Consider the following 25,273-nt stretch of genomic DNA (forward strand, 5'->3'; position numbering starts at 1 on the left):
TGGCTTGCTCTAGACCTTCTGGGTTCTGATGGACCTGGCTGAGTGTGAAGGAAACAGGTGTTAGAAACAATGGAACCTAGGACAATCAACCAACAGCGGCCACAAGTCATCAAGTTTCATCTTTGCTTTCCCTCCTGTGCTGATCACCAGGTCCCTCTAGCCTTAGTGGTGGGAAGGGCATCATTTACTGAACAGGTACCCTGTGCCATTTTATGAACACACCTAATCCCCTCACAGCCACTCTCAGAGGCTCAGCAAGGTCTCCTTACATCTCAGGCGAGGAACTGACATAATCGTTCCCCAGGGCCACCAGCTTACAAAGCAAAGCTAAGAGCTGGAGCCCATGTTCACTGGTGCCAGGGCCCTTACGTGCCTGTATCGTGGCTTCACATGGCCTAGGCTGGCAGGACACTCTACACGTGGTCAGCCAAGAGGACAAGCCTCTGTGCCAGGCAGCAAAAATTCTTGAGCAACTAGGGAAGGGAGTGATGAGCTAGCTGTATGAAGCTGTCTCCATCCTGAGTCCTGAATTCCTAAGGACTGCTTTAGTGCCAGAAATCTGAAAACCCAGTTCACTTTGGATTACCCAGAACCTAAGACACCCTTTCCTTACCCAGAGCAACAGTCTACATCTGCCAGTCTTCCTAGGACACACTCACTTCCCAGTTTCTGCAGAAGGATCCCTTTGGAAGCAACTGAGGCCAAGATGGCACTCCTCTCCTTGACTGCCAAAGGTGGTCTCAAAAGAGGCTCTTCTACTTCTGGTTGGTGGGGAACTCGTCACCAGCAGCCCTGCTTCCACCCACGTCATGTAACTAGTTTTCAGCTTCTAGACAAACCATTGAGCACTTTCTCTGACAAGTTTGACTTGGGCAAGAGGTGTGGTTGTTGAGAGGATCCCATTCTCCCTTTACACAAACCCTCCCACACCCATAGGCGCTTCCTCCTTCTGCCAAAACAAACTTTATTGCACCAAAAAGAAAAAAAAAAAAAACTTCATTTATGTACAGTCAGATATAAAGACATCTCTTGACTCCTGTGCATATATTTCCTCAACTCAAGATTAGGGCATAAAAGTCAGGCTGGTGTGCCAGACATGCTCTGCCCATGGCAGGGCCAAGGAGAGGATTGTCACTTGAAAGTGGGAACACTTAAATGGATGACAGACGACCACTGGACCAACAGACCAAGGGCATTCTTCTAAGCCCTGTACAAGCTCTGGGAGTGGAAGAGGGAAATTGGAAGCAGGGTCCCTTTCTGAAATATCCCTATTAAGAGACCCAGTTTTAAGTATCCGAGATAAACTTCCGTTCCCCAAGCCCACTTCCTGTCCAGTTTCTTTGCTTCCTGCCCTCCCAAGTAGAACATTTTCCTCTGCGCCCAACCCGTCCCAAGCTCCCCCAGGGAAGTCCCCCGGCCCCTGGGCAGAGGGCTCCCCAGCAGCAGACAGGGCAGGTATGGTTATCCTCTCCCTTACACGTGGCTGGATACTGACCGAGGCCCTGCGTCACATGGATCACCAACACCCCACTGGGAGCCATAACAGTAAGAATCTGGAAAGTATGGGGGAGAACACACCAAAAAGGGGAAGGCTGGATATCCTTGGTGCCCAGTACAATGGGGCGCCTAAAGCACATTTTTCTGAGCCAGCCCACTAAAGGACCACGGCAGCTAGATACAGAGAAGCAACACAGCCAGGCGAATGCCCATGGGAGCCGGTGACAGAGCAGCAGGGGGGGTGGGGGAAGGAAGGGAGGCAGGAGGAGCCCAGAGTCCCAGCCCCAGTCCCTCTGCCCTTGGCGACCCTTGCTCCCCACGCGTTTCTGGGCACTGAAGTGAAGGGGGGGGCGGCACTGGAGGCTGGGGTAAAAATACACAAGGACAGCCAAACAGAACACAACAGGGCTAGCGTCGGTCTCCCCACTGCACCCCGCCCCCAGGGGAACCCCTTCATCGTGGCTAGGATTTACGAAAATCTGAAAGAGACTATTCTACATAGTGGCTCTCATTCCCCACACACAGTGGCTGGCTGTGTTGGGAACTTTTCAAATCAGTGATTGCGGGAACAAAATCAGCTTCTCGTGCTGCCTGTGCAGGCTTTACCAAGACCTCGGTTCAGTCCTGGTCACATTTACCTTCTGTCTTAAATCTAGAAATGGGCGAGGGAATGGGGGGTGGGGAGCAGAGGAGAAAGGTGCTCAGGTGCTAGGTAAAGCTTACTGATCAGCAGCCTAGACTCCACCACTGTTCCTTCTCTTTGGTCTGTCTAGAACAGTGACTATAAATTAGGAAAAACAAAATTATGCTGGCCCATGGGAAGTAAGGGCAGAGGAGGCAGGGAGGAAAAAGGGCATCGGGAAGCCCTGCTTCAAGACTGCAGACAGACAGACAACCACCCAGACTGCTTAAGTGTCACAGATAGCCCCCCACCCAGAGCTCCCTTCCAGATATCCCCATAAAGCATTCGGGCACACTCCCTCCTGGACTTCCGGCTTCTATCCCCCACCTGTCCCTAAGGAGCTGGCCCTGTGCAGAGGTGTGTTGGTTGTTTTGTTTTTGCCAGAGGCCCTCGCCCTGGAGGTGCTCCTGCATAGGTACCGTGGCCCCTGCTACGGGATGAACAGCCCTGGGGGCTGGAGAGCCGGGGAGGTCAGAGCGGAAGAGCCTCCCCACTCCTGCGCCCTGGGATCCGAGCTGGCTTGGTTCTTGCCATCTTGCGGGATGACGTCACGTTTGGAGGGAGATACACAGTGCCTCTCCGTCCCTGGGGTGGGGGGGAGGGACTTGGCTGGGACTCTTGAGTGGGGGGAGGGGAGAGGGGAGCAGGGTCTAAACCCTCAGGCTCCCGTGCAGGTCTGTCTCTGTCCCAGACGAACTGCTATCAGAGTCCATTTCGGCGTTCTCATTATGGAGCCTCTCCAGCACTTTCTGACGAATCAGTCCCAGACGCATCAAGAGGGACTGGTAGTCAAAGTGGCCACGCTTCTCTCCGAAAGGGTCCTGTGGGGGAAAGGAGACAAGCGGGATGGAAGATTCTCATCTGGGCAGCTCATCCTAGACAGTGCAGCTTTGGGTCCGTGCTGGACTCGCTCAACTTCCCAGGCACGAGACTAGAAGAGGCTGTGGCATTACAGTCCCTGACCGCAGATCGCATACCCTCTGATGAGGAATATTATGGCACGTTTACCACCCCAGATAGGTCTGGCTTGGGCCAACATTAAAATGTGCTGGTATTCCCTGAAAGTGAGCCAATGTGGAGAAGGGGGTCATGGGGAAAACGACATAGGTAAGAAACAGAAATTCAAGACCAGAACTGTAATCATTAAGTATGTCTGTGTTTTCAATTAACTTCCTAAAAGACATACAAGGGAAATATTATTCCGCTTTCCCTCTATCCAAAAGGGTAATTTGTTTTTCCAACATCATGGGAGGGTCTAGTACTCAGGAGTTCTAACTTTCAGAACCAGATAAGTACCCATACACTCTTTCAGAGAGATCAGTCACTACCATCATGTCAGGTTTCTAGGCATCGCTCCAGGGCCACCCAGCCTTGATCCTAGTCCTTGTTATTCTAGATCAAAGATTTCCAGACATTTTGTAGTAAGGGGTTAACTGTTCTGAAAGTCTCAAAAACAACTAGGGTTGGAGTAGAGGAGATAAACAAAAGAACTTAAAATGCTGTACAGAGAATATGGCAACAAAAGTAGCACGTGGCAGGGTTTAGACAAGTGGAGACCTCTTTCCTTGAGAGTCACAAAAAGGTACACCATTTTTCCCTCTCACATTCTGCTTCTTCCACATTAACTATTTCCACACTTCTGCCCACATATCACCCTCATGATTAGGGACCAGTGTACACAAGTCTCAATCATTGTAATTACAGCCCACACTTTTCACTTCCAAAAGTTACACTCCCCAAAGGCTGAACTCCAAACTTACTTTGGAGCTGTCAATTTTTCAAATCTTCCTTTCTTCATCCTTGGCTCCATTTCTACCCACGTCCCTCCTCCCCAGATGCTGCTCGCTCTTCCCTTTCCTTCTCTGATCATGAGTTATTTTTCCTCCACAGAGTGAATATTGGGAAATGCTTTTGAATATCAGCAATGAGAATTCCTGATGGGGAACGAACCATGGCAGGTATCACATACGATATACTCTGCAAAAGGGGTCAGGAGCAAGTTAACCCTGAGAGGGCCTTGCTCTTTGAGGTTTTGTTTTGTCTTGTTTTTAAAGATTTTATTTATTCATGAGAGGCAGAGAGAGAGAGAGAGAGGTAGAGACACAGGCAGAGGGAGAAGCAGGCTCCATGCAGGGAGCCTGATGTGGGACTCGATCCCGGATCCCAGGATCCCGCCCTGAGCCAAAGGCAGATGCTCAACTGCTGAGCCACCCAGGCATCCCGTGTTTTGTTTTTTAAAGTCATCTCTACATGCAACGTGGGGCTCAAACTTCCAACCCCAAGATCAACAGTCACATGCCTGTCTGACAGAGCCAGCCAGGCGCCCTTGCCCTTTGAGTTTTCATGTGGCAGATGGGTGGGGAAGTCCTTGAAGGAAGGACAGGGAAACTACTATTACTAAGCAGCAGCTGAGGACAGAACACATTTACTGCTACTGCAGTAAATGCTGCTGGGGGAGCCTGGGTGGGCAAAGCATCTCAGCAAGAAATGGAGAGAACCTCAAGAGGCCTCAGTCACTCATCCAAGTCTGTACAATTCTAAGCAAGACCATGAGTAAATGAGCCAAAAAAAAACATAAGAACTAGTCCTTAGGGACAGGAGGAGTCTCACTCTCTTAACAACCACGTTTTTTTATATTTGAGCCCATTTACAATTTGGTTTAATAAGAATCTCCTCTTATTTTTTTAAATAGGTTCCAGGCCCAAGGTGGGACTCAGACTCACAACCCTGAGATCAAGAGATAAATGCTCTAGTGACTGAGCCAGCCAGGCTCCCCCCAAGAATCACTTTATTTTATTTTTTTTTAGAATCTCCTCTTTAAAACAAGCATCAATCCTGTATTCCTATTGGAAGTGGATACACATTTCTCCGGTTGAGGCAGAGAGTAAACAACCACTTACTGTCATCTGTAACAGCAATCTTTCAACATATAACACCACATACCCAGTGTTTTCCTGGGCCTTGTTCTCCGAGTACCCTTCTGAGCTAGGGACAGAACTCCAGTAGAGAACTCACCATTATAATCTCTAAGATTCAGAGAGGGCTGAATGTTCTTGGTTTGAAAAGACTACTAAGAAGGGCAGGCCTTCTGAGGTACAAAGGATGGTTCAGACTCTACTTATGAACATCTAGTTTATGCCAAGACAGAAGCAACTCCACAAGAATGAGACACATTTGTCTCCTCTCTGGGCTATAGAGACTCAGATGAACCAAGATCCCTTTGGCTCTGAATTCTCTTAAGAGATGCAGAGGCTATCCTTGTGGGGGGATTTTACATGGTCTCCTGCAGAGCCTCTGGCCTTAGTGGCAAGGGGCTGCATTACCTGCATAGTCTGGCCTTGAAGGTGTAGGCGATCTTTGCAGGCCACCTCATAGAAGTCGTAATACTCCAGAAAGGACTTCTCCATCACGCCTCTGGAGAACAAGCAGAGAAGCTGAAGTTAGGGACACAGTGTGCACGGGATCATCCCTTTACCATCTAACTTACTGCCAAATCAAATAGAGCTCCCAAGCCCGGATGTGATATCCTACAAAGCCCTTTCTTTTCTTTAAAGATTTATTTATTTTAGAGAGAGAGAGAGGGAGCAAAAGAAGGAGGGGCAGAAGGAGAATCTCAAGTAGACTCTATGCTCAGTGTGAAACCCAACATGGGGCTCGATCTCATGACCTGAGCTGAAACCAAGAGTTGGACACTTAACCGACTGGGTCACCCAGGTACACCCCTCACAAAGATCTTTCAATGGAAAATGGAAAAAGGAATAGATGATGGCCGAAGGTGATTTCTCATATTCCTTAGGTATTATTAAAGGAGGATAACCGGGATGCCTGGGTGGCTCAGCGGTTGAACACCTGCCTTCTGCCCAGGGCGTGATCCTGGAGTCCCGGGATCGAGTCCCAGATCAGGCTCCTTGAGTGAAGCCTGCTTCTCCCTCTGTGTCTCTGCCTCTCTCTCTCTGTCTCATGAAATAAAGAAATAAACAAACAAACAAAAAAGGATAACCATTAATACTGATCATTTAAATCCCAACTTCACAACTTGTGCCTCTATCTCGTTTGTTTTTCATAGACCATCCCTAATCCCAAACCTTACTCAAAATTCTTCCAAGTTTGTTTTGATAACTGTGACTTTGTTCATCTACTTTGAACAGTTACAAATAAACTCAAACACTGAGAAATAGGTTTGTTGTGAAGGGCTCTACACCTCATTTGGCTGTAGAACAGTAAGGATCTTCAACAGGTCCAGGCGCTCATCAAATTGGAGTCTCCCTAAGGGTGTGGACTATGTCTTTCCCATTAGGTTTGGCACTCTCCTAGAATCAAACAGCTCTCTGAACTTCCAAGTGACCCTCAGCCACCACTCTTTAAAAGCATGAACCACACAGCTTTCGTTTTCTGATCTCCTCTGGTGCCCAACAGTGGATTTTGGCTCAAAGGTTCTCAATGGTATGAACCAGCTAAATCTTCAACAGTAATACCAAGTGCCAAGTGGGCGCTCTTGGCACACACATACCGTAAGGGCTCAGGGCAGGGACACTTTCCTTCCATCATGTCACAGACCGCCACTCTGATGGTCTCATGCCGGATACATTCATTGTAATTTTTGCTGTCTCCTGGATGTCTCTCCTGTAATGTAAAGGACATTGGGTGTCCAAATACAAAATTTAGGCAAAGAAAAAGTAAATAGGAGGAGGCTTCAGGATTAATAATGGTGTATGTGACCCAAGCAAACAAGGGTACCTTTCCAACTATATGGCAGATCCATGAAGATCCAACTCAGTTTTTTTTTTTTTTCCAACTCAGTTTTTATTTTCGAGATCATCAACCTCCCCCCATGCATGCCAATACCCATCCTCTGTTAGAGGTCACTTAACCTGTAAGCAGCCAACTAGACGCATCAAATTTTCCTAAGGCTGAAATGAGAGGCCTCTGAAGTAAAGATTCTATGGGAAAGAACCCAATGTTAAGAATGGTGGTGGGACAAAAACATAAACATGTCAATAGGAGTCTCAGTAAAAAACCCTATAAATATCTGGATGCTTCCCAGCCAACTCCCTTTTATTCTGCAGGGTTCCACCATTACTCAAATCAACTACTATGACTCTACTTGAAGTAAAACTTGAAGTTTCCAAAAGAAGACTCCAATGCTGAGAAAGCCATTATGAATGTGTGGGTATAAATGGAAGGGGGTACAGTCTTCCAATCTCTTAACTCCTCCTTTACTCTTCAATGCTCCTCCTCATCACCAACCCAGCAACCAGAACCTTGGGCCCTGACTGATATTCATCATGAACAGGAAAGAGATAACATACCCTCAGTTTACCACCATGGCTTCCAAAATGCACCACAGCGAGATCACAGGGGGTGCTGGGGATTTAAACTTTTTGAGGAAAACCACAGTATTCACCACCTGTCAAACACTGTGAGAACCACTAACTTGAGCTCAGTGGGTCAGTTCTGACCTTAGACTGCATGATATTCCTTTCAATGACACATTATCTTTGTGAAGCTGGACTGTCAATCACTACTTTGGTAAATAGCAAGCAGCATACATAAAGAGTAGGGAAGAGTAATGAGGGTGGTGGATCCAACTGGATTCCAAGATCTTCAAAGTTGTGTGGTACCCAACAAGTGTACCCTTCCTGTCATTAAACCATTTTAGTTATTTAAGAAAGAAGTTGTCTGGACCTAACTGCTTAAGAAACAGAACAGCCAGGCACTTCTGTCTGCCTGGGGAGCTGTGAAAAAGCCACCTAGACACCAGGGGCTGTGATCCAATAATGTTTGGGAGTACTAAGAATCAATGTCCCATCTCTTAAATTCCCAAAGGAAAGACCCTAAAATTAGCTCTTTGGTTAGCAAATGAGCTCCTTTTCCATTTCTACCTAATCCTAAAATCAAATACATTATTTGTTTGGAAAGGTGGTTTTGGGAATAACTTTTGTTGTTCATTCTTAAAGGGTATTCCCCGCTGTTCCGGTCGATAAATGAACCAGGAATGGCATCATTATTTCAAATAGTGCGAAAATTAAACTATTTTAACCACCTAGACAGAATTATCATCTTTGGGGATGATCACTGGAATTCTTTCCCAAGTAATCTTGGCAGGCATTTTGAAAGGATGGAAGAACTCTGGGCTCCTAGGCCAATATTGGGTTCTACCATGATCTATGTATCTTTGTGAAAGTGAACTAACCTCTCCGTGTCACCATCACCTCATCTGAAAATGGGGATAACATTTACCCCAAGTTAGTACAGTAATCTCCACACCCAGCATGGGGTTTCAACTCCCAACCCTGAGATCAAGAGATGCAGGCTCTTCCAGCTGAGCCAGCCAGCTGCCCCTACCTCAAATTAGTGTAAAGCTTAAATGGAATATTATATATTACACACACACACACATAGTTATCATATATAAAAATTTGGCAGCGGCTGGCATATAGCACACCCCTGGAAAATGCAACTCTCCTCTCCCTTCTCTTTGGCAGCGTTGACTAAAATATTCTTCCCCTAGCTGATGACTAGCTCCTTTGGCTCTTCAGGTTACAGAACTTTGTAACTCCAGAACACCTAGCTGAGCAGTAGTCACTACAGGGAGTACCTTAAAGGGATACTGGAGGATGGACATATACAGAACCCACCAGTTGCTACAGCCCCCAAAGCAGGCTTAGAATTAGTGTCCAGATGACTCTACTGATTCCCACCTTGTAGATAACACAAGTCAAATGGAAATAACTGGACATTGTTATTGTAACATACAAGGAAAAAAAAATCATTTTTAAGGAACACACACTAACTCCTTTTTTCTCCTATGGTGACATTAAACAAACAAGCAAGCAAACAAATGGGACCTTTAAGCAGACCTCTCAGATCTCTTCAAACCCCGTCTTCTACTCCCCAGCTGGCCCCTCTGGCCTTACCTGCTCAAAGCCAGGTTCATTGTGATAGGGGTTCTCAGTCATTAGGGATTGGATGGAGATGAGCACAGAAGAGATGCTCTGGGCTGGGCTCCAGGCGGGGCCAGTCCACGTACTGCAAAACAGCAGAGGGAGGGAAGAGGGTGAGGCCGAGAGTGATGGTAGAGGCCGCCACAGAAAAGACTAGTGCACCAGCACCCTGGGCCCTGGCAGCACCCGCTCAGTGAGTCAGTGAGTCAACGTTTCTCTTTCACTATTAATGCTCTGGAATTTCCCAGCCTGTCTCTCACCCTCATTGACCAGAAATCAGTCAACTGCCTAATCCTCTTATCAAGTGGGACAAAAGGAAAGAGGGTAAAGCAAGCAAGAAAACTTTGAAGGGATTTTCATTGGGCCTAGGAAAGAAACAGTAGCCAGGGAAGGTTCTATTCATCAAAATGGAAGAAATAAGGTAAGAAAACACCAAAGGCAATCTAAGTGTTAAGCTCTGTGGATCTTGGAGCTGGCTTATTTAGGGGTGGTGAAGGGGTGAGGGGAGAAAAGCTCAGCACAGAGGCACGGAGGGGGTGGTGCATAAGGGGGTGGCCTGAAGCCACCTGGTCAGGGGCAGTGGGTGGGGTTTGATGACCCAGAGTCCTGCTCTGTAGCCAGCCCCTGAAGAATGTCAGGCTCTCTGAAGACCACGGAACTCTGCCAGAGGACAGGGAGGGGAGTTAGGGGCACTTCTAGACTGGGAAGGGTCTGAAATAACATATGGAAACCGTCCTGAATAAAAGAGAAGCACCAAAATTGCTCCTCTCTTCCATATACCTGATCGAGTACTCCGCAGAGGGAGGGCAGCTTGGACATTCATGACATTTCTTTTTAGCTCAATTAACTGAAGAGAAGGCACCTGATCTGGAAGTGGAACACAATCTAAGCTATGACTGGCTTGCTCAAGTTAACTGGCCCATTCCCTCTTCCTATTAACTCGAGGAAAGCCCAGTTAAGTAGTGTGGCACAGCAAGCTCATCATCACCATCACCACCTTCACCACCAAGGCTTGCTCTTCAGAACCTCTCAGCCTGCTCCCCTCAGCTCTGCTCCTCCAGGAACGCCAGGTCCTGTGCTAAGACTCCACATACTCCGGGAGTCAAGCCAACAACGTAAATTTTCATTACATTTCTTTTGTCAGGCAGCCCCAATCTTTTTTTCTAAGTAGGAAGGAAAGGACTGAAGCTGATGGAAGAGTCAACTAGGAACACATGGGAATTTTCTATCCTGTGAGTCCTTGTGGTTAATGTTCAATTTCAGGGTAGCTTCTTTCCCACCCAACACACTTCTGCTACTCCTACCCCGCCGTCTTACTTCCCCTGGTTCTACTGTGAGCTGAAAATCGTTCAAAATCGTTTTGTTCAAAATCGTTTTATACTGGCCCAATGGAGAACCTAGTACAAAAACACTATCACACACAAATGTCATGGAGAAACAACAAGTGAATATCCTCACCACTGTGGGCTATATCTACCACTATCCTACCAGATAAATACCCTAACAACATAAAGGACTGCTTTAAGGACAACCTCCTTTGAAGGACTTCCTCACTGCCACCACCACAGAACATGTCTCTGGGTCTGAGAGATTAAAAATATAAATAAATAAACTAACTCCTGCCTCCAGTTTGGATCAGCTGCCTTTCCCCCACACACACGTGGAAATATGCTGGACAGGAAAGAAAAAGGTATCACCAGTTCTGGCAACTCTCCCAACTTCAACCTGCACTTGTCCTCTGCCCCAGGGAAACTCAGACCACACAAACACCTCCAATCCAGAAGACATCGTTTCCATTCTGAATTTTTAGCCCCCAAAGGCAGTTAAAAGGGAGCGAGTGAGAACCGCATGAAGCAAAATCTCAGTAGCACCCAGAAACAAAATGTACTTGAAACTTGGATTTCTTATCTGATATGATTTCCAACCTTAGACGTTTTTCATTCAGTTGTTAAAATATCATGATCATCTTCATCACCACCGCCGCCTCCAAAGCCACTCATTGAGAGACTCAGAAACAAGACACCCACAATCTTAAATGGCACAGATCTGCAGCCTTTCTCAACCTGTTCAGGAGAGAATGAAGCCCTGATGCCCTAAGGGAGTGGTTCTCAAGCTGAAGTATGCGCCAGAAATCACCGGGAGAGCTTGTAAAACACAGATTGCTAGGCCCTCCCCTAGAGTTTCTGATATAGTACGTCTAGGGTGGACCCCCAGAATCTGTAGGGCTACAAGCTCTCCAAGTGCTGTTGCTGGTCAGGGAGAACCACTTCACTAAGGCATCCATTGTAGGTCATAAATGAACTTCTCTCTTTTGCACTTAGAATGATACTAATCACGTACCATCCTGGGGAAAATTGAGGAAACAGTCACTCCAATCATTTTCTGGGTTCTGTGGTTCAGATGAGGAACCCCGGTTGATAAAGGCTGGCCTAGAGTAATTATTTGCTAACAACCAACTTGGCCACTTAGAAGTCTCCTCTTACCCTAGAATACTCAAGCAGACTTTCCCATTGCGGTAGAAGTTGGGGTTAAACCTCACTGTGTTATTGCCCGTTGTCATCAGTTTGACCCGAGGTGGGTGGATGGGATAGTCGGGCGGACACCGAAACACGAACAGGAAGAAACCCCCTTCATAAGGAGTGTCAAATGGGCCTGTGATCAATGCATGAATCTGCAAAATAAAACCCCATCTCAAAATTGTGAGGTGATGTCCCATCCCAACCCCTCCTGGCTTCCACTTGCTACCCACACCAGCAGCAGGACCTTCATCTAGTATCCATATTCCATATCCTCACCATGCGGAATGAACAGCCTGTACTCACTCATGCTAATAAATATGTTTGGAATTTTAAGAAATCCCATTACGGTGGAGTGGCATCTTACTCAGTGGTTAACTTCTAAGTTAGAGCCCAAGATGAAAACTGAATGTAGTCAAAAATCACCCTGAATGTCCCTTAAAACTCCCTGTGACAGCATAGATTTTTTTTTTTTTTAAGACTTCCCTGATCAGTGTTACATATAACAAATACACATGGAACACCACTGCACCAACTAAAATATGCAACTGTAAAATATTATCCTAGCCCGTTTAGTTTTAAGAATCTAATATATACTTTTACTGAGCATGTCTGTTTGGATTTGCCTAGGTTAAACATGTGTCTGAGGCAACCCCACCCTCCAATTAGGAGGCACAAAGGGGAGTAAGATGAATGGAAGAGAGCAAAGGGATTGGCGGCCACAGTGCCAGTTAACAGTGCAGAGCTGAGGGTTGTGATGGAGGCTTAGGATCTCTGCTGCCTCCACAAAGGAGCAAACCTACTGTGGGAGGATGTGGCTCAGGCAGCAGCCAGTTGTGTCAAAGATACAAAAAAAAAAAAAAAAAAAAAAAAAAAGCGGGGAAAACTCAGGGTCCATTTGGAGCCCTTAGACCATCACCAGAAATCTTCCCAACACTGTTGGTTAACTTAAAAAGAAAAAAAATCGGCAGCACTTAGAACACTCAACTTTTGTCCTCCAACCAGGATCACTGAACAAGCTTTCCCCTCCTGAAAGGAAGAGAATTTGAACTGACCCTGTTATATTTCTTCTCCTACAAAGGCTGCTAGCCACTTAAATCTGCTCAGAATTTAAGCAGCAAGACGAAAAAGGACCAGCAATCCAATGCTTCAGTCCCTACTCTGCCCTTGGTGGCACCCAGGAATATCTTTCAACCCTCAGGCATTTGGAATAGCAAGCTCAAATGGCATCAACAGGACATCAATTCTGGGACCCTAGGGACTAGCATATTAACACTGATACTTGACAAGATGTCCCAGGAAAAATATTTCCAACCACAAAAAAAAAAAAAAAAAAAAAAAAAAAAAAAATCAATTTAAGGGAAACTTATTCAAAACAAAATACATATATCTACACTACAAAGTCAGAACTTTTACCGTAAGAAATCTGAAACCATGAAACCATGGAAGAGTTTTCATTTAAACAATATTAGATTTAGGAAATCTTGATTTCTTCCCAACATTAGTTTAAGTGAAAAATTCACTTCTGAGGGTAGAGCGCTCAATGACAGAGAGGCCTAGGTATCTATGCCAGGGGAATTGTTTGTGTATGGAGGACAAGACAAGAATGGTCTTTGGAGCAGAAAGGACATTCAAAAGCAACCAGTTGGGCAGCCCCGGTGGCACAGCAGTTTGGCGCCGCCTACAGTCCGGGGCGTGATCCTGGAGACCTGGGATCCAGTCCTGCATCGGGCTCCCTGCATGGAGCCCACTTCTCCCTCTGCCTGTGTCTCTGCCTGTCTCTCTCTCTCTGAATGAATAAATAAATAAATCTTTAAAACAAAAAAAACCAAAAGCAACCAGTTAGGGATGCCTGGGTGGCTCAGTGGTTGAGCCTCTGCCTTTGGCTCAGGGCATGATCCTGGGGTTCTGGGATTGAGTCCCACATCGAGCTCCCTGTATGGAGCCTGCTTCTCCCTCCGCCTATGTCTCTGCCTCCCTCTCTCTCTGTGTCTCTCATGAATAAATAAATAAAATCTTAAAACAAAACAAAACAAAACAAAACAACCCCACAAAAACAACCAGTTAGGGGATTCCTGAGTGGCTCAGTGGTTTAGCGCCTTCCTTTGGCCCAGGGCGTGATCCTGGGGACCCGGGATCGGGTCCCACGTCGGGCTCCCTGCACGGAGCCTGCTTCTCCCTCTGCCTGTGTTTCTGCCTCTCTCTCTCACTCTCTGTGTCTCTCATGAATAAGTAAAAAAAAAAAAAAAAAAAAAAAGTAAAAAAAAAAAAAAAACCAAAACAACCAGTTAGGACAGAAGTCTGAACAAGGTCCTTTGAGTATAAACTCTATTCACTCAGGTTTGCCTCATGCCCAACCTTCTCTGCATCAGACTTAGAGCACCATACTTGAGTCCAAAGTGACAGGGTAGGGGAAGAATGGAGTAGAAAAATGAATAAGATGACTATATAATCTAACATCCCAAGTGGAGCATTTTTGAGAGTGAATGAGTGGCCCTAATAATAGTTAATCTGGGACAAGAGGCATAAACAGGGATTTTCCAAGCCAACCAGACCTACTGGCACCTGAATAAAAGACACCTGTTCAAGGCTCTGCTCCACCTCACTATGTGACCTTGGGCAAGCCACTTACTCTCTTGGGATCTTAATTTATTCATTTACGTAATCAGAAATGTGAGCTGAATAATCTTTCTGGACCCAATTTCCCAATAGCCCCCAGCCCCCTCCAAGTTACATACCTTAGTCATGTCAACAGTATCTGGTACAACGAACATTCCTGGAGGAGGCTCCTTATAAATGGACATGATATCCCTGTATAACATCAAGAGGAGGTAGGGAAGGGAGTGAGGGAGAGAGAGGAAAAAAGGGGAATCCCTTGAGCAGGACAGTTGTTACACCTCAATGAGGCCAGGGCTTGAGAAAGTGGTGCTTGGTACCACAAACGTCTGCACTGTCTTGTTGGCTGAGAAATCTCAGCTGAGTACTTGTCAGGCAAGCAGAGAGCAAATTATTATCAAAAGGGCATTGTTTCCTCAGGAGGAGGGGGGAAAAATCAGAGATCCCAGTGGCATCAGATGTCACCCTGGAAAAGCCACATCCCATTTACTCTCTCTTCCTCCCACAGGGCAATTCATTCACTCCCCACCTCCGAGATTCCCAGGTACTACAACTGAATGCTAAATGAAGACTGTTCAGTAACTGGGAAGACATAATCAACTCCACTAAAAAAACGAATCCCATAAACCATACAGTGAGCCACTGTTGGCCAGAGGAATACACAAAGCAAGTGAGCCAGCAAAAAGCAATAATGGTCTTCTTGCCCAAAACACCGACAGTGTAGAGATCGCTTCAGATTGGAGAAGGTACCCTCTGCAATTGCTGAGAGTCCCACATCTGAAAAATGACATCTAGTAGCTACCATAGAATCCATCAGTTGTGAGTTAGGGTCTAAAGGACATTCTAGGTGGGAAAAGACTCGGCAGGGCACATAGGGACATAAACTGCAAACAAGTGGGAGAGCAGAAGAAAGTATTGGCAGAACTCAAAGGGAGAAATCAGGATTGGCAGACTGAAGTGGATGGAGAACAGGAGTAGAAGGGAGTGCTGAGGTTCTGAAGTTAGAGGTGGTGACCCTGATGGAGCTGGCATCTGTGTCAGGCACTGGGCCAGGTACTTTACACACAATGTGCTGCTTAATTTTTATTACAACCTTGAAAGGTAGGTAGAGACATCTGAAGGGACTTGCAGTGTGTGTGTGGGGGGGTGAGAACACCTAGTTGAGGATGGCTGTAATGAGGGGGGGCAGGAATGAGGAGAGGCAGAGACTGGTCATCAGGAAACAGGTTTCAGGCTGAATAGCGGCTCAAAAGCATTACTCTTTTCCTATGCAGTTAAGTACTACACTAAGCATTTTTGCAGAAACATTATCTATTAAATGATAGGATCTAAGATCAGTCACCCAAGAAATAAGCACAGAAAGGACTTGGGCCTTTGTTCCTATATTTGAATTAGGTATATTTGCTACAGAAAACTAAACCAGATGAGCGAGAGGAAAAAAATACAAGAAAGTCTTGAGTGGGATAATACAAGCCAGAGTGAGACTGGGTGGGGGAAAAAGCCTGCATTGCTGGAACAGGTGTGAGAGTGGATAGCTTTGGGGTTCTGGAGAAGTGGTTCAAGGGGAGATTGCGGGTATGTAAGGGAAGCGATCTAGATTTGGGGAGCCGGCTTGCGGAGATGGGGAATCAAAAGAAACGTTGGCCTCGACTCTGAAGCCACGGAAGGCAAGCTCTCTCTCTACGTGTGTTACAAACGGGGCTCGGGAGGAGACGACGCGGGGAGGGGGGGCCAATGGGTGGGGCCTCCGGGCAGCATCTAGCAAGGCTGGAGTGGGGAAGGGGGGAAGAGAGGCGGCGCGGAGGGCGGGAGGGGGTGTTGCTGAAGCGCGAAAGGGTCGGGTTTCGGGCGCGAGGTGTGGGGGAGGGTGTCCGGCAAGGAGACGGGAGGGCTCCCGGGAGGTAGCCGAGGGGCGGGGTCGGACCTGGGCAAGCCAGGAGGGGTTTGGTGCGTGTGGAGCTGCGGGCGGGGGGGAGAGGGGACTTGGATCGCGACGCTTTGGGCTGGCAAGACGTGGGCCTTGGAGCTGGGCCGCCGCGAGGGAGGCGCGAGGCAGCGGGCGAGGTGGGGGGTGTAGTGGGAAAAGGGGGGGCGGGGAAGGTCGAGCCCCGGAGCTCGGGGCTGGGGGAGGAAAAACCCCGGCTCACCGCTTGATCCGAAGTAGACACTGCGGCGCGGTTCGTTCGCCGTCCCAGTCGGAGCTGAGTGTGGGGTCCCAGTGGCTAAGCAGCGCGGCCCCGTGGGCAGCGGCCGAGGGCGGGAGCCCGGGCAGCGGGGCCAGGCCGCTCCCCGGCCCCCCGGCCCCGCCCGCCGCCGCCGCCGCCGCCCACACATCCGGCAGGAAAGGCGGCCCGAACCCGCTGCCGCTAACGCCAACAACACCGGCGACGCCGCTCGCCCCGGGGCCCGCCGCCCCGGCGCCCGCCGTCGCCGTCGCCGCCTCCTCAGTTGGACTCTCCGCCATCGCTGCTTCGCTTCCGGGACTGCTCGGCAGCACGTCCGCCGACCAGAGCGGCCGCTGCTCCCTCCCGCTCCCGCACCACCGAGAGCCGGGCCAGAGTGTCCCCACCCTCCGCTTCCACAGCCCGGGCGGCGCTGGCTCCGCCCACCCCCGCCCGACCAGCGAGAGGCGTTCTGCAAGAGCGTCCACCCACGGTCCTCCAGGGCGAGAGGGGGTGGGAACTGGGCCTGCGCGGGCCCCCGCTGTGCGGGGGTGGTGGGGGTGGTGGGGGTGGTGGGGAGCCTGTGAAGCGTGCCGGGACGCCCCGGGGCGGCCGAGAGCTCTGCGCCCGGCAGCGTTTTATTTTCCAGTGTGGCAAGGAGAGGAAGGAAGGGTCATATCCCCACCCTTAACGAGAGACCCCCCCAGTCGCGTCGGTGGGTCCGGATTGGGGGATCGAGCTTCCTTAGGGGAGGCTCTTAATAGAGGGGGCAACTTGCTCAGGGCTCTTTCCTCTCTGGAAACCTCCGTAATTTATCCTCGCTCCCCGCACCGTCCCCCACCGAGGGCAGACTGCCATTGCCCCCTGCCTGCAGCAGGACCAGGGGAAGGAATCACAACCTGCGAGTGGAAAACCACCTCATTTCAGAGTTGATTTACATTTATGGAGGGGCTACTAGATGCCAGGCTCTGTTGCTAGGCGTTGCCATAGGGATAATGAAACAGACCTCGAGAAGCTTGGTAAAAGGAAGAAAATCAGGCCTCCTGACTCCAAGCTCAGCCTTTTTTTCTTCCCACACTTCCTTGAATATACAGGAATCAAGGGGCTGTGAGTTTAAATCCTGGGAGGATTCCTTAAGGGCTTTCCAGGGATTTCTATGGACTAAGAAAAACTGCCTTCTAAAAAAGACTTTTCCTTTTTCTCCCTAGCAGAAACACAGGCTCATAATCATGTCCGGAAACTCTTGGCCAGATGTGTTTCGGAATTGAGAGGAACACCCCAGTAAGGTCTGGGGCAGCACCCAGTAACCAAACATTGATGTTTCGACAGCAGATTGTATGAATATTCATCCTCATTTGGATACATTTATGAATAGTCCTACCGAGCCAAGCAAATAGCCTCACTCGGTATTACACTTTCTGCCATCAAAATTGTTTTTTAGGGGATCCCTGGGTGGCGCAGCGGTTTGGCGCCTGCCTTTGGCCCAGGGCGCGATCCTGGAGACCCGGGATCGAATCCCACGTCAGGCTCCTGGTGCATGGAGCCTGCTTCTCCCTCTGCCTGTATCTCTGCCTCTCTCTCTCTCTGTGTGACTATCATAAATAAATAAAAATTTAAAAAAAAAAAAAAAATTTAAAAAAAAAAAAATTGTTTTTTAGGAGAAAAGTCCAGCTTTCACTGCTTCCTGATTTTTCCAATAAGGGTAATCACCAACACTTGCTGAGCTAAAAATTTGTTTCTTCAGCTGACATTTATTGAGTGCTTAGCATGTGCCAAGCACTTTGTATACTTTGTCTTATGTATTCCTTCCAACAACCCTAGGAAGTAAGTACTATTATTAGTGTATTCTGACAGATGGAAAAACAGGCTTACAGAGGTTCCATCACTTAACCTGGGTCACACTGAGAGCAAGCAACAGATTCAGGGATGTGAGCCAAATCTGTCTAACACCAGAGAAAAAGTTCTAACTACTATGTGATAGTATCACAGCTTGGAGCTCTCCCACATTTACTGGATTTATTTCATGTGGTCCTTTGTTCCCTATTGCTTCCAACCCCTATCCCACAACACACACACACACACACACACACACACCACACATGTACTTCGGGGGCTCTTGAGCAGGTATTGTCTGAATCCAGCAGAGGGCTTGGTGCAGCTTAGGTACTTAACTTGAAGCAAAAATGACTCAACGCAATGTTTTATACAGATTTCATGTTTTGTTGGTAAAGTGTTTTCTTTGTTTTTTCTTTTTTTAGGGTTTTATTTATTTATTCATGAGACACAGAGAGGCAGACACAGACAGAGGGGAAGCAGGCTCCCTGAGAGGAGCCCAATGTGGGACTCCATTCCAGGACTCGGGGATCACTACCTGAGCCAAAGGCAGCTGCTAAACCACTGAGCCACCCAGCTGCCCCTGTTGGTATAGCATTTTACCATTCTATAATAGTAAGGGTACAGAATATCTGTGAAGGGATATACAAAAAAACTGGTAATTGGTTTCCTCTGGATGGTTTAATCCCTGACAAGGTGGGCCAAAGGGTGTATATGTCATGCCTTTTAAAAAAAATTTTTTTTTTAATATTTTATTTATTTATTCATAGAGACGCAGAGAGAGAGAGGGGGCAAAGACAAAGGCAGAGGGAGAAGCAGGCTCCACGCAGAGAGCCTGACGTGGGACTCCAGGGTCTCCAGGATCACGCCCCAGGCTGCAGGCGGCGCTAAACCACTGCGCCACCGGGGCTGCCCTGTACATGTACCTTTTAAATATTGTACTACGCATCTATTGTCTATTAATACTAGGTTTTATTCATTTTTAAAGGATACTGGAATTTTGTTTAGATATTATTTATTTAGTAAGCTGGTCAAAAGTAAGCTCACTGATAACCTCACACAAAGAAAACATGACTCCATGGCTGCTCTATGGCTCCAGACTGCAGAGGCCCAAAGATGGCCCATGAGGGGAGAAGATTCCTCAGTGTGTTCCTCTCCTTACTACTGGATTATTGTTTTCAATGGACAGAAAACAGTTACCTTGGATCCAGGAGAAAGAGGTTCCAGCTTTTGATCAGTACCACTCTGCAAATATCCTCTTTGAGCTTATTTCTGTATCCATAGAATGGTGATAATTCTTATCTCTAGGGTTTCTCTGAGGATTAAGAGAAACCTTAATCCTCCTGTGACAACAACACAAGTGTTTCATAGAGTGGCAAGCACTGTCCAAATAATTGACATCCTATTTGCCCATATACCATCTCTCCTCCAGGCCTTTGCTCATACTTTCTCTAACTAGACTAGTCTTTCCCTCTACTATACTGGCAGGAGTCCTAGTTATTGGAACTCTGAGGCTCTGTTCCTCATCAGTAATATTGGTAAAATGATAGTAGTTTTTTTTTTTTTTTTTTTTTTTTTTTTTTTAAATGATAGTAGTTTTAAAGAAGAGATAATGTGGGGAACCTGGGTGGCTCAATTAGTTAAGCAGCCAGCTCAGGTCTGATCTTGGGGTCCTTGGACTGAGCCCTGTGTAGAGCTTGGCACTCAGCAGGGAGTCTGCTTGAGCATTCTCTCCCTCCCTCTGCTCCTTCCCCTGCCCATGTACACTGTCTCTCTTTAGGGTAAATAAATGAATCTTTAAAAAAAAAAAAAAAAAAGAGATAATGTAATAATGTGCACAATACCTGGCCAAAGTAAATTCTCAATAATTATTAACTCTTACTCATCTTCAAGGCAGGCTGAAATACTACTTTCTCTGCCAAACCTTAGCACCTCCAGGCGTATTGTTATTATTATTATTATTATTACTACTACTACTATTAATTAGTCATTTAAAATTATTCCATCCTCTGGAGTAATTCATACCTTCATTGTAGCACATACTACTTCTTATTTTACTGGTGTGGTTACTTACCTGTCTAGCTACTACATGTGACATACTCTAGGGCAGAAAACATGGAGCACCTATCTTTCATCTCGAACTGACAATTCATTGAGTGCTGCAGACAGGGTGAACAGAACAGAAATGAGGCCATGGTAACCAGTTGCCCTTCCCCTGGCTATGGATCTCTAGAATTTCAGCTCCTCCTCCTCCTCCTCAGATATGCCTTAAAAAAAAAAAAAAAAAAAAAGACTTTATTTATTTACTTGAAAGAGAGAGAACATGAGCAGGGAGGGAGGGGCAGAGAGAGAAGCGGGCTCCCCGCTGAGCTGGGCTGGATCTCAGGACCCAGAGATCACAACCTGAGATGCCTAACTGACTGAGCCACCCAAACGCATATGCTTATTTTTCTTTCCAAAGGGCTCAGCCAAGCCTGTGCGAAGAATTTGCAAGTCAAGGCCTGAAGGGCTGTAGAGCATAGCAGCTGCTTAAAGGACCAGCTCACCACCTCCCAAAGGAACTCCAGGAAGCCTCTAAACCAAGGAAGAGGAAGGGCCAGGGAGAGGCTAGCAGCAGAATGTTAGAAGCTGGCATTACTTAGCCCAGTGTTTACTGACTTTTTCAAGGCAACACCTGGCTGCTTTTCTGGCAGCTTGGCTAGAGGGCAGGAGTATGCCTTCTGGAGCCTCTCCCATATCCTCTGGGGATGGATGACAGAACTAAGCCATCTTCCTACAGGAATTTGGATCCAAGCCTCTCTCTCCCACACAGCACTGGACTGCCTGCCTTGAGCCATCTCTGGGTGCAGAAAAGTTTGGTAGCCCCTTGCTCATGGCAACAAGGCAAGTATCCTCCCCCAAAGACAGAGGCCAGCAAGTGCTTTAAAGTGCAGGTGACTACTATGCCTCAACTCTCTCTAAAAAGAGAAATTATGGGGTGCCTAGGTGGCTCAGTCAGTGAAGCTTTTGTCTTCGGCTCAGGCCATGATCCCAGGGTCTCGGGATCAAGCTCACATGGGGCTCCCTGCCCGGGGGGAGTTTGCTTCTCCCTCTCCTTTTGCTTGCTGCTCCCCCTACTTGTGCTCTCTCTGCCAAATAAATAAATTCTAAAAACAAATAAATAAAGAAATAAATCATGAAGATCTTTCTCCCCTTCCCCAAAGTTCTGTGTCCCTTAGAAGCTGTCCTTCCCCTACAGGCTCCAACCTTTTGTTCTGGGCTCAATGCCAGGGAGAGATGATGAATTCCCATCCAGGTCATAAATTCTGAACTAAAAGGAAAAATCAGAACTCGGACTGAGGGTTCGAGACTTCTGATTAAAGTAATAATACCTATATTAGATATATTTATTTATTTATTTATTTATTTATTTATTTATTTATTTATTATTTATGATAGGCACACAGTGAGAGAGAAAGAGAGGCAGAGACATAGGCAGAGGGAGAAGCAGGCTCCATGCACCGGGAGCCCGACGTGGGATTCGATCCCGGGTCTCCAGGATCGCGCCCTGGGCCAAAGGCAGGCGCTAAACCGCTGCGCCACCCAGGGATCCCCTAGATATATTTTAAAAAAAGAAAAAAAAAGGTTTAATTTTTTAGTTATCTCTACGCCCAATGTGGAGCTGAACTCACAACCCGGAGATCAAGTTGCATGCTCTTCCAATTGAGCCAGCCAGGTACCCCCTTAAAGAATTTAGCAATACATGTGTTATTACATCTCTCTGAATACATTCCTTTTTTTTTTTTTTTTTTTAAGATTTCATTTATTCATGAGAGAAACAGGCAGAGGGAGAAGCAGGCTCCATGCAGGGGGCTCGACATGGGACTCAATCCCGGGTCTCCAGGATCAGACCCTGGGCTGAAGGCAGCACTAAACCGCTGAGCCACCCGGGCTGCCCTATTATCATCTCACTTTGTTGTCCCAACCACCAGGAATTGTTCTTTTTTTTTTTTTTAAGATTTTATTTATTTATTCATAGAGACACAAACACACACACACACACACACACACAGAGAGAGAGAGAGAGAGAGAGAGAGAGAGAGAGAGAGAGAGAGAGGCAGAGACACAGGCAGAGCGAGAAGCAGGCTCCATGCAGGGAACCCGATGTGGGACTTGATCCCGGGTCCCCAGGGTCACACCCCAGGCTGCAGGCGGCACCAAACTGCTGTGCCACCGGGGCTGCCCCAGGAATTGTTCTCATCCCCATTTTAGAGATGAGGAATTCAAGTCTCAGGATAGAGAATTACCCAGTTAGGAAGTGGCAGGGATGGTGCTTGCATTCCCCTCTGACTATGCTCTTTGCTACCACACTGAACTCTTAAAGAGCCTTACTAATTGTTTTTGGTCACTACCTCTGAGAATGTATGAAAACAATGGATACTCTCGAAAAAATACACCTCTGTATCTACTCACAATTATTTTGCACTAGGCAAAATGGTTCCATCCACCCATGGATCACAGAACCTGAAGAATCTCCATGGTCATGGACTAACTAGCCCTGTTTGGTGTGGGGAAGCATTCTCTCTCAACTCTCTAGGGTTCCACAGGCCCAACTATATTCCCAACCTTGCTGATTTGGATTTAGAAGTTCAGCAATTCGAAGGCTATGATCATGAGCAATTGGAGCTCATGATCATGGAAATTCTTGCCAGCCCCTTGGCAAAAACTAGATTCCTGGAGCTTCACAGAAAGTAAAGGGAATCACCTTCCCTGGGGGCTGCTCCTTGACTTAGCATTAGAGGATAGTGGCCTGGCAAGGATGCCAGCCTGACATTCTGAATGGTTACTACATCGTTTTCGTAACATTGCCGGTTAATCCACTGCTGCCTTGCAGATACCTCAGCTTCCAGTTCAACCTGAGTTCCATTCTTTCTCTTTGCCCCTAAGATTCCTGGGCTCTGCTTTGGGTTCTATCACTGGTTGGTTCACCGTGCACAACCTTGAGAGAGTTACTTAAGGTAAAGAGGCTAACAACAAAAAGACCCCCAACAGATTATGGTAGACCAGTAGTTCTAAACTGGAAGTGATTTTTTTTTTTTTCGCCTCCAGCCAGGAGACATCTGTCAGTATCGGGTACTCAGCAATTGGTTGTCATACTTAGGGGTAAAAGGTGGCTACCTGCATCTAGTGTGTTGAGGGGCCAGGGATGCTGTCAACACCATACAATGCACAGGACAACCTACCACAATGGATAGCTGGCCCCAAATGTGCCAAGGTTGAAAACTCCTGTGTTGAGACCATGACTGTTGAATGTCAGATGGACTTGGGGCTGGAATCGTTGGCCTGCTGTGTGATAATCGGGCATGTCAGTGAACTTGTGTGAAACATAGGTGAGTCAGCAGAGTGATAAGAACACGGATTCTAAAGTTTGAATTCCAGCTTTACTGATCAGCTGTGTGACCTTCAAAGGTTGCCTTACCTCTCTGAGCCTCTTTTTCCTGGACTATAAAATGACCTATCTCATCGTAGAGAGGTCAGAAACTATCCACAGAAAGTGCTTAGCACTGTGCCTGACCCACAAGTGCTCAAACGTTAGCTGAGGTTATAACCACAGTAGTGTCCTTGCTGTTCCTCATCTATAGCACATGGTTTCTGGACCCACGCATTCAGTGTGTGATATAGTTCAAGGTCTCCACTCTTAATGCCCCAAACTCCTTAAGGGCAGGATCTTGGATTTCTCTGCCTTCACAAAGACTACTAGGAGGATGCTTAGTTCCTAAATACTTGCAGATTGCCCTTATTCTTTTTTTTTTTTTTTTTAAGATTTTATTTATTTATTCATGAGAGACACAGAGAGAGGCAGAGACACAGGCAGAGGGAGAAGCAGGCTCCATGCAGGGAGACTGATGCAGGACTCGATATGGAGACTCTCCCTGAACCAAAGGGAGATGCTCAACCAGAGCCACCAGGCATCTCTGCCCTTATGTTACAGATGAATTCAACCCATTCTTATTAACTCATATATTTTTTTTTTTTTCATGTTTTAACCCTCTTTGCTAGCTGTCTTTTACCTGGATGGGAATATTCTTGGTTTCGCTATTTCACAAAAGTCTTGAAGTTAGTTGAGGTAAAGTTTTCACAAAATGGATCCCACTTTTACTCCTTTTGAAACCATCCAGTTTGAGACAGATTGTGTTAACCAGCACTTCCATGTTCATTTTGTCACGGTTTCCTCGTGCTAGGGCTCAGAGGAGCAGTGACTGGATATATCAGCCTAGCACTCTCTTCCCTGGGTTATTAGCCCCACGTTAGCCAAGCTGGGAAGCCTGCCGGGCACAGACTGAGACCACAAGGAAGATGTTGCATGAGGCTCTCTAAGCAATTTATTAGTTGGTTCAACCAAAAAAACCTCATTCTTTTTTTTTTTTAAACATTTTTTATTTTATTTTATTAATTTTTATTTATTTTTGATAGTCACAGAGAGAGAGAGAGAGAGAGAGAGAGAGAGAGAGAGAGAGAGAGAGGCAGAGACACAGGCAGAGGGAGAAGCAGGCTCCATGCACCGGGAGCCCGATGTGGGATTCGATCCTGCGTCTCCAGGATCGCACCCTGGGCCAAAGGCAGGCGCCAAACCGCTGCGCCACCCAGGGATCCCAAAAACCTCATTCTTTACCCCTAGCAAGGCTAAGATTGTAAATTCTCCAAGAACAGGAACTATACCATATCTGCTTTATTCTAGGCCTTTAGACGCTCTTAAGAGTCTTTCATTCTTTCATCTAAGGATGAAAGTGAAACTTGCAAGTGGGGTTAAATGCAGGCCGATGGGGGCCCACTATGTCCAACTGGCTACATCACTTCTTTGGGACTGTTTTCCTACTTGTGCCACCTTATTTGAGGTGCCATCATGAAAACAGATGGGACAGCACAGCAGTTAATGGGTTAGGCTAGCCTGAGGTGGAATCCCCAATTCTTCCACTTCCCAGCTCTGTGATGTTGGATGAGTTATTTCGCTGCCCTAAGCCTTGGTCTCTTCATTTGCAAATT

The 25,273-nt window shown here is 47.1% G+C and overlaps 1 protein-coding gene across 1 annotated transcript; it reads right to left on the reverse strand.

Moving 5' to 3' along the window:
* Positions 1–944: 944 nt before the first annotated feature.
* On the reverse strand, positions 945–16,831 carry UBE2Z (ubiquitin conjugating enzyme E2 Z). The gene is made up of 7 exons (XM_041725210.1): positions 16,403–16,831; positions 14,378–14,450; positions 11,607–11,794; positions 9,097–9,208; positions 6,690–6,802; positions 5,503–5,593; positions 945–3,000 (listed from the first exon to the last, which is right to left on the reverse strand). The coding sequence occupies exons 1-7, from the start codon at positions 16,717–16,719 to the stop codon at positions 2,830–2,832; spliced, it is 1,065 nt and encodes a 354-aa protein (XP_041581144.1). The 5' UTR covers positions 16,720–16,831; the 3' UTR covers positions 945–2,829.
* Between the last annotated feature and the right edge of the window lie 8,442 nt (positions 16,832–25,273).

The sequence above is a fragment of the Vulpes lagopus genome, chromosome 12, assembly GCF_018345385.1.
Source record: "Vulpes lagopus strain Blue_001 chromosome 12, ASM1834538v1, whole genome shotgun sequence".
NCBI lineage: Eukaryota > Metazoa > Chordata > Mammalia > Carnivora > Canidae > Vulpes > Vulpes lagopus.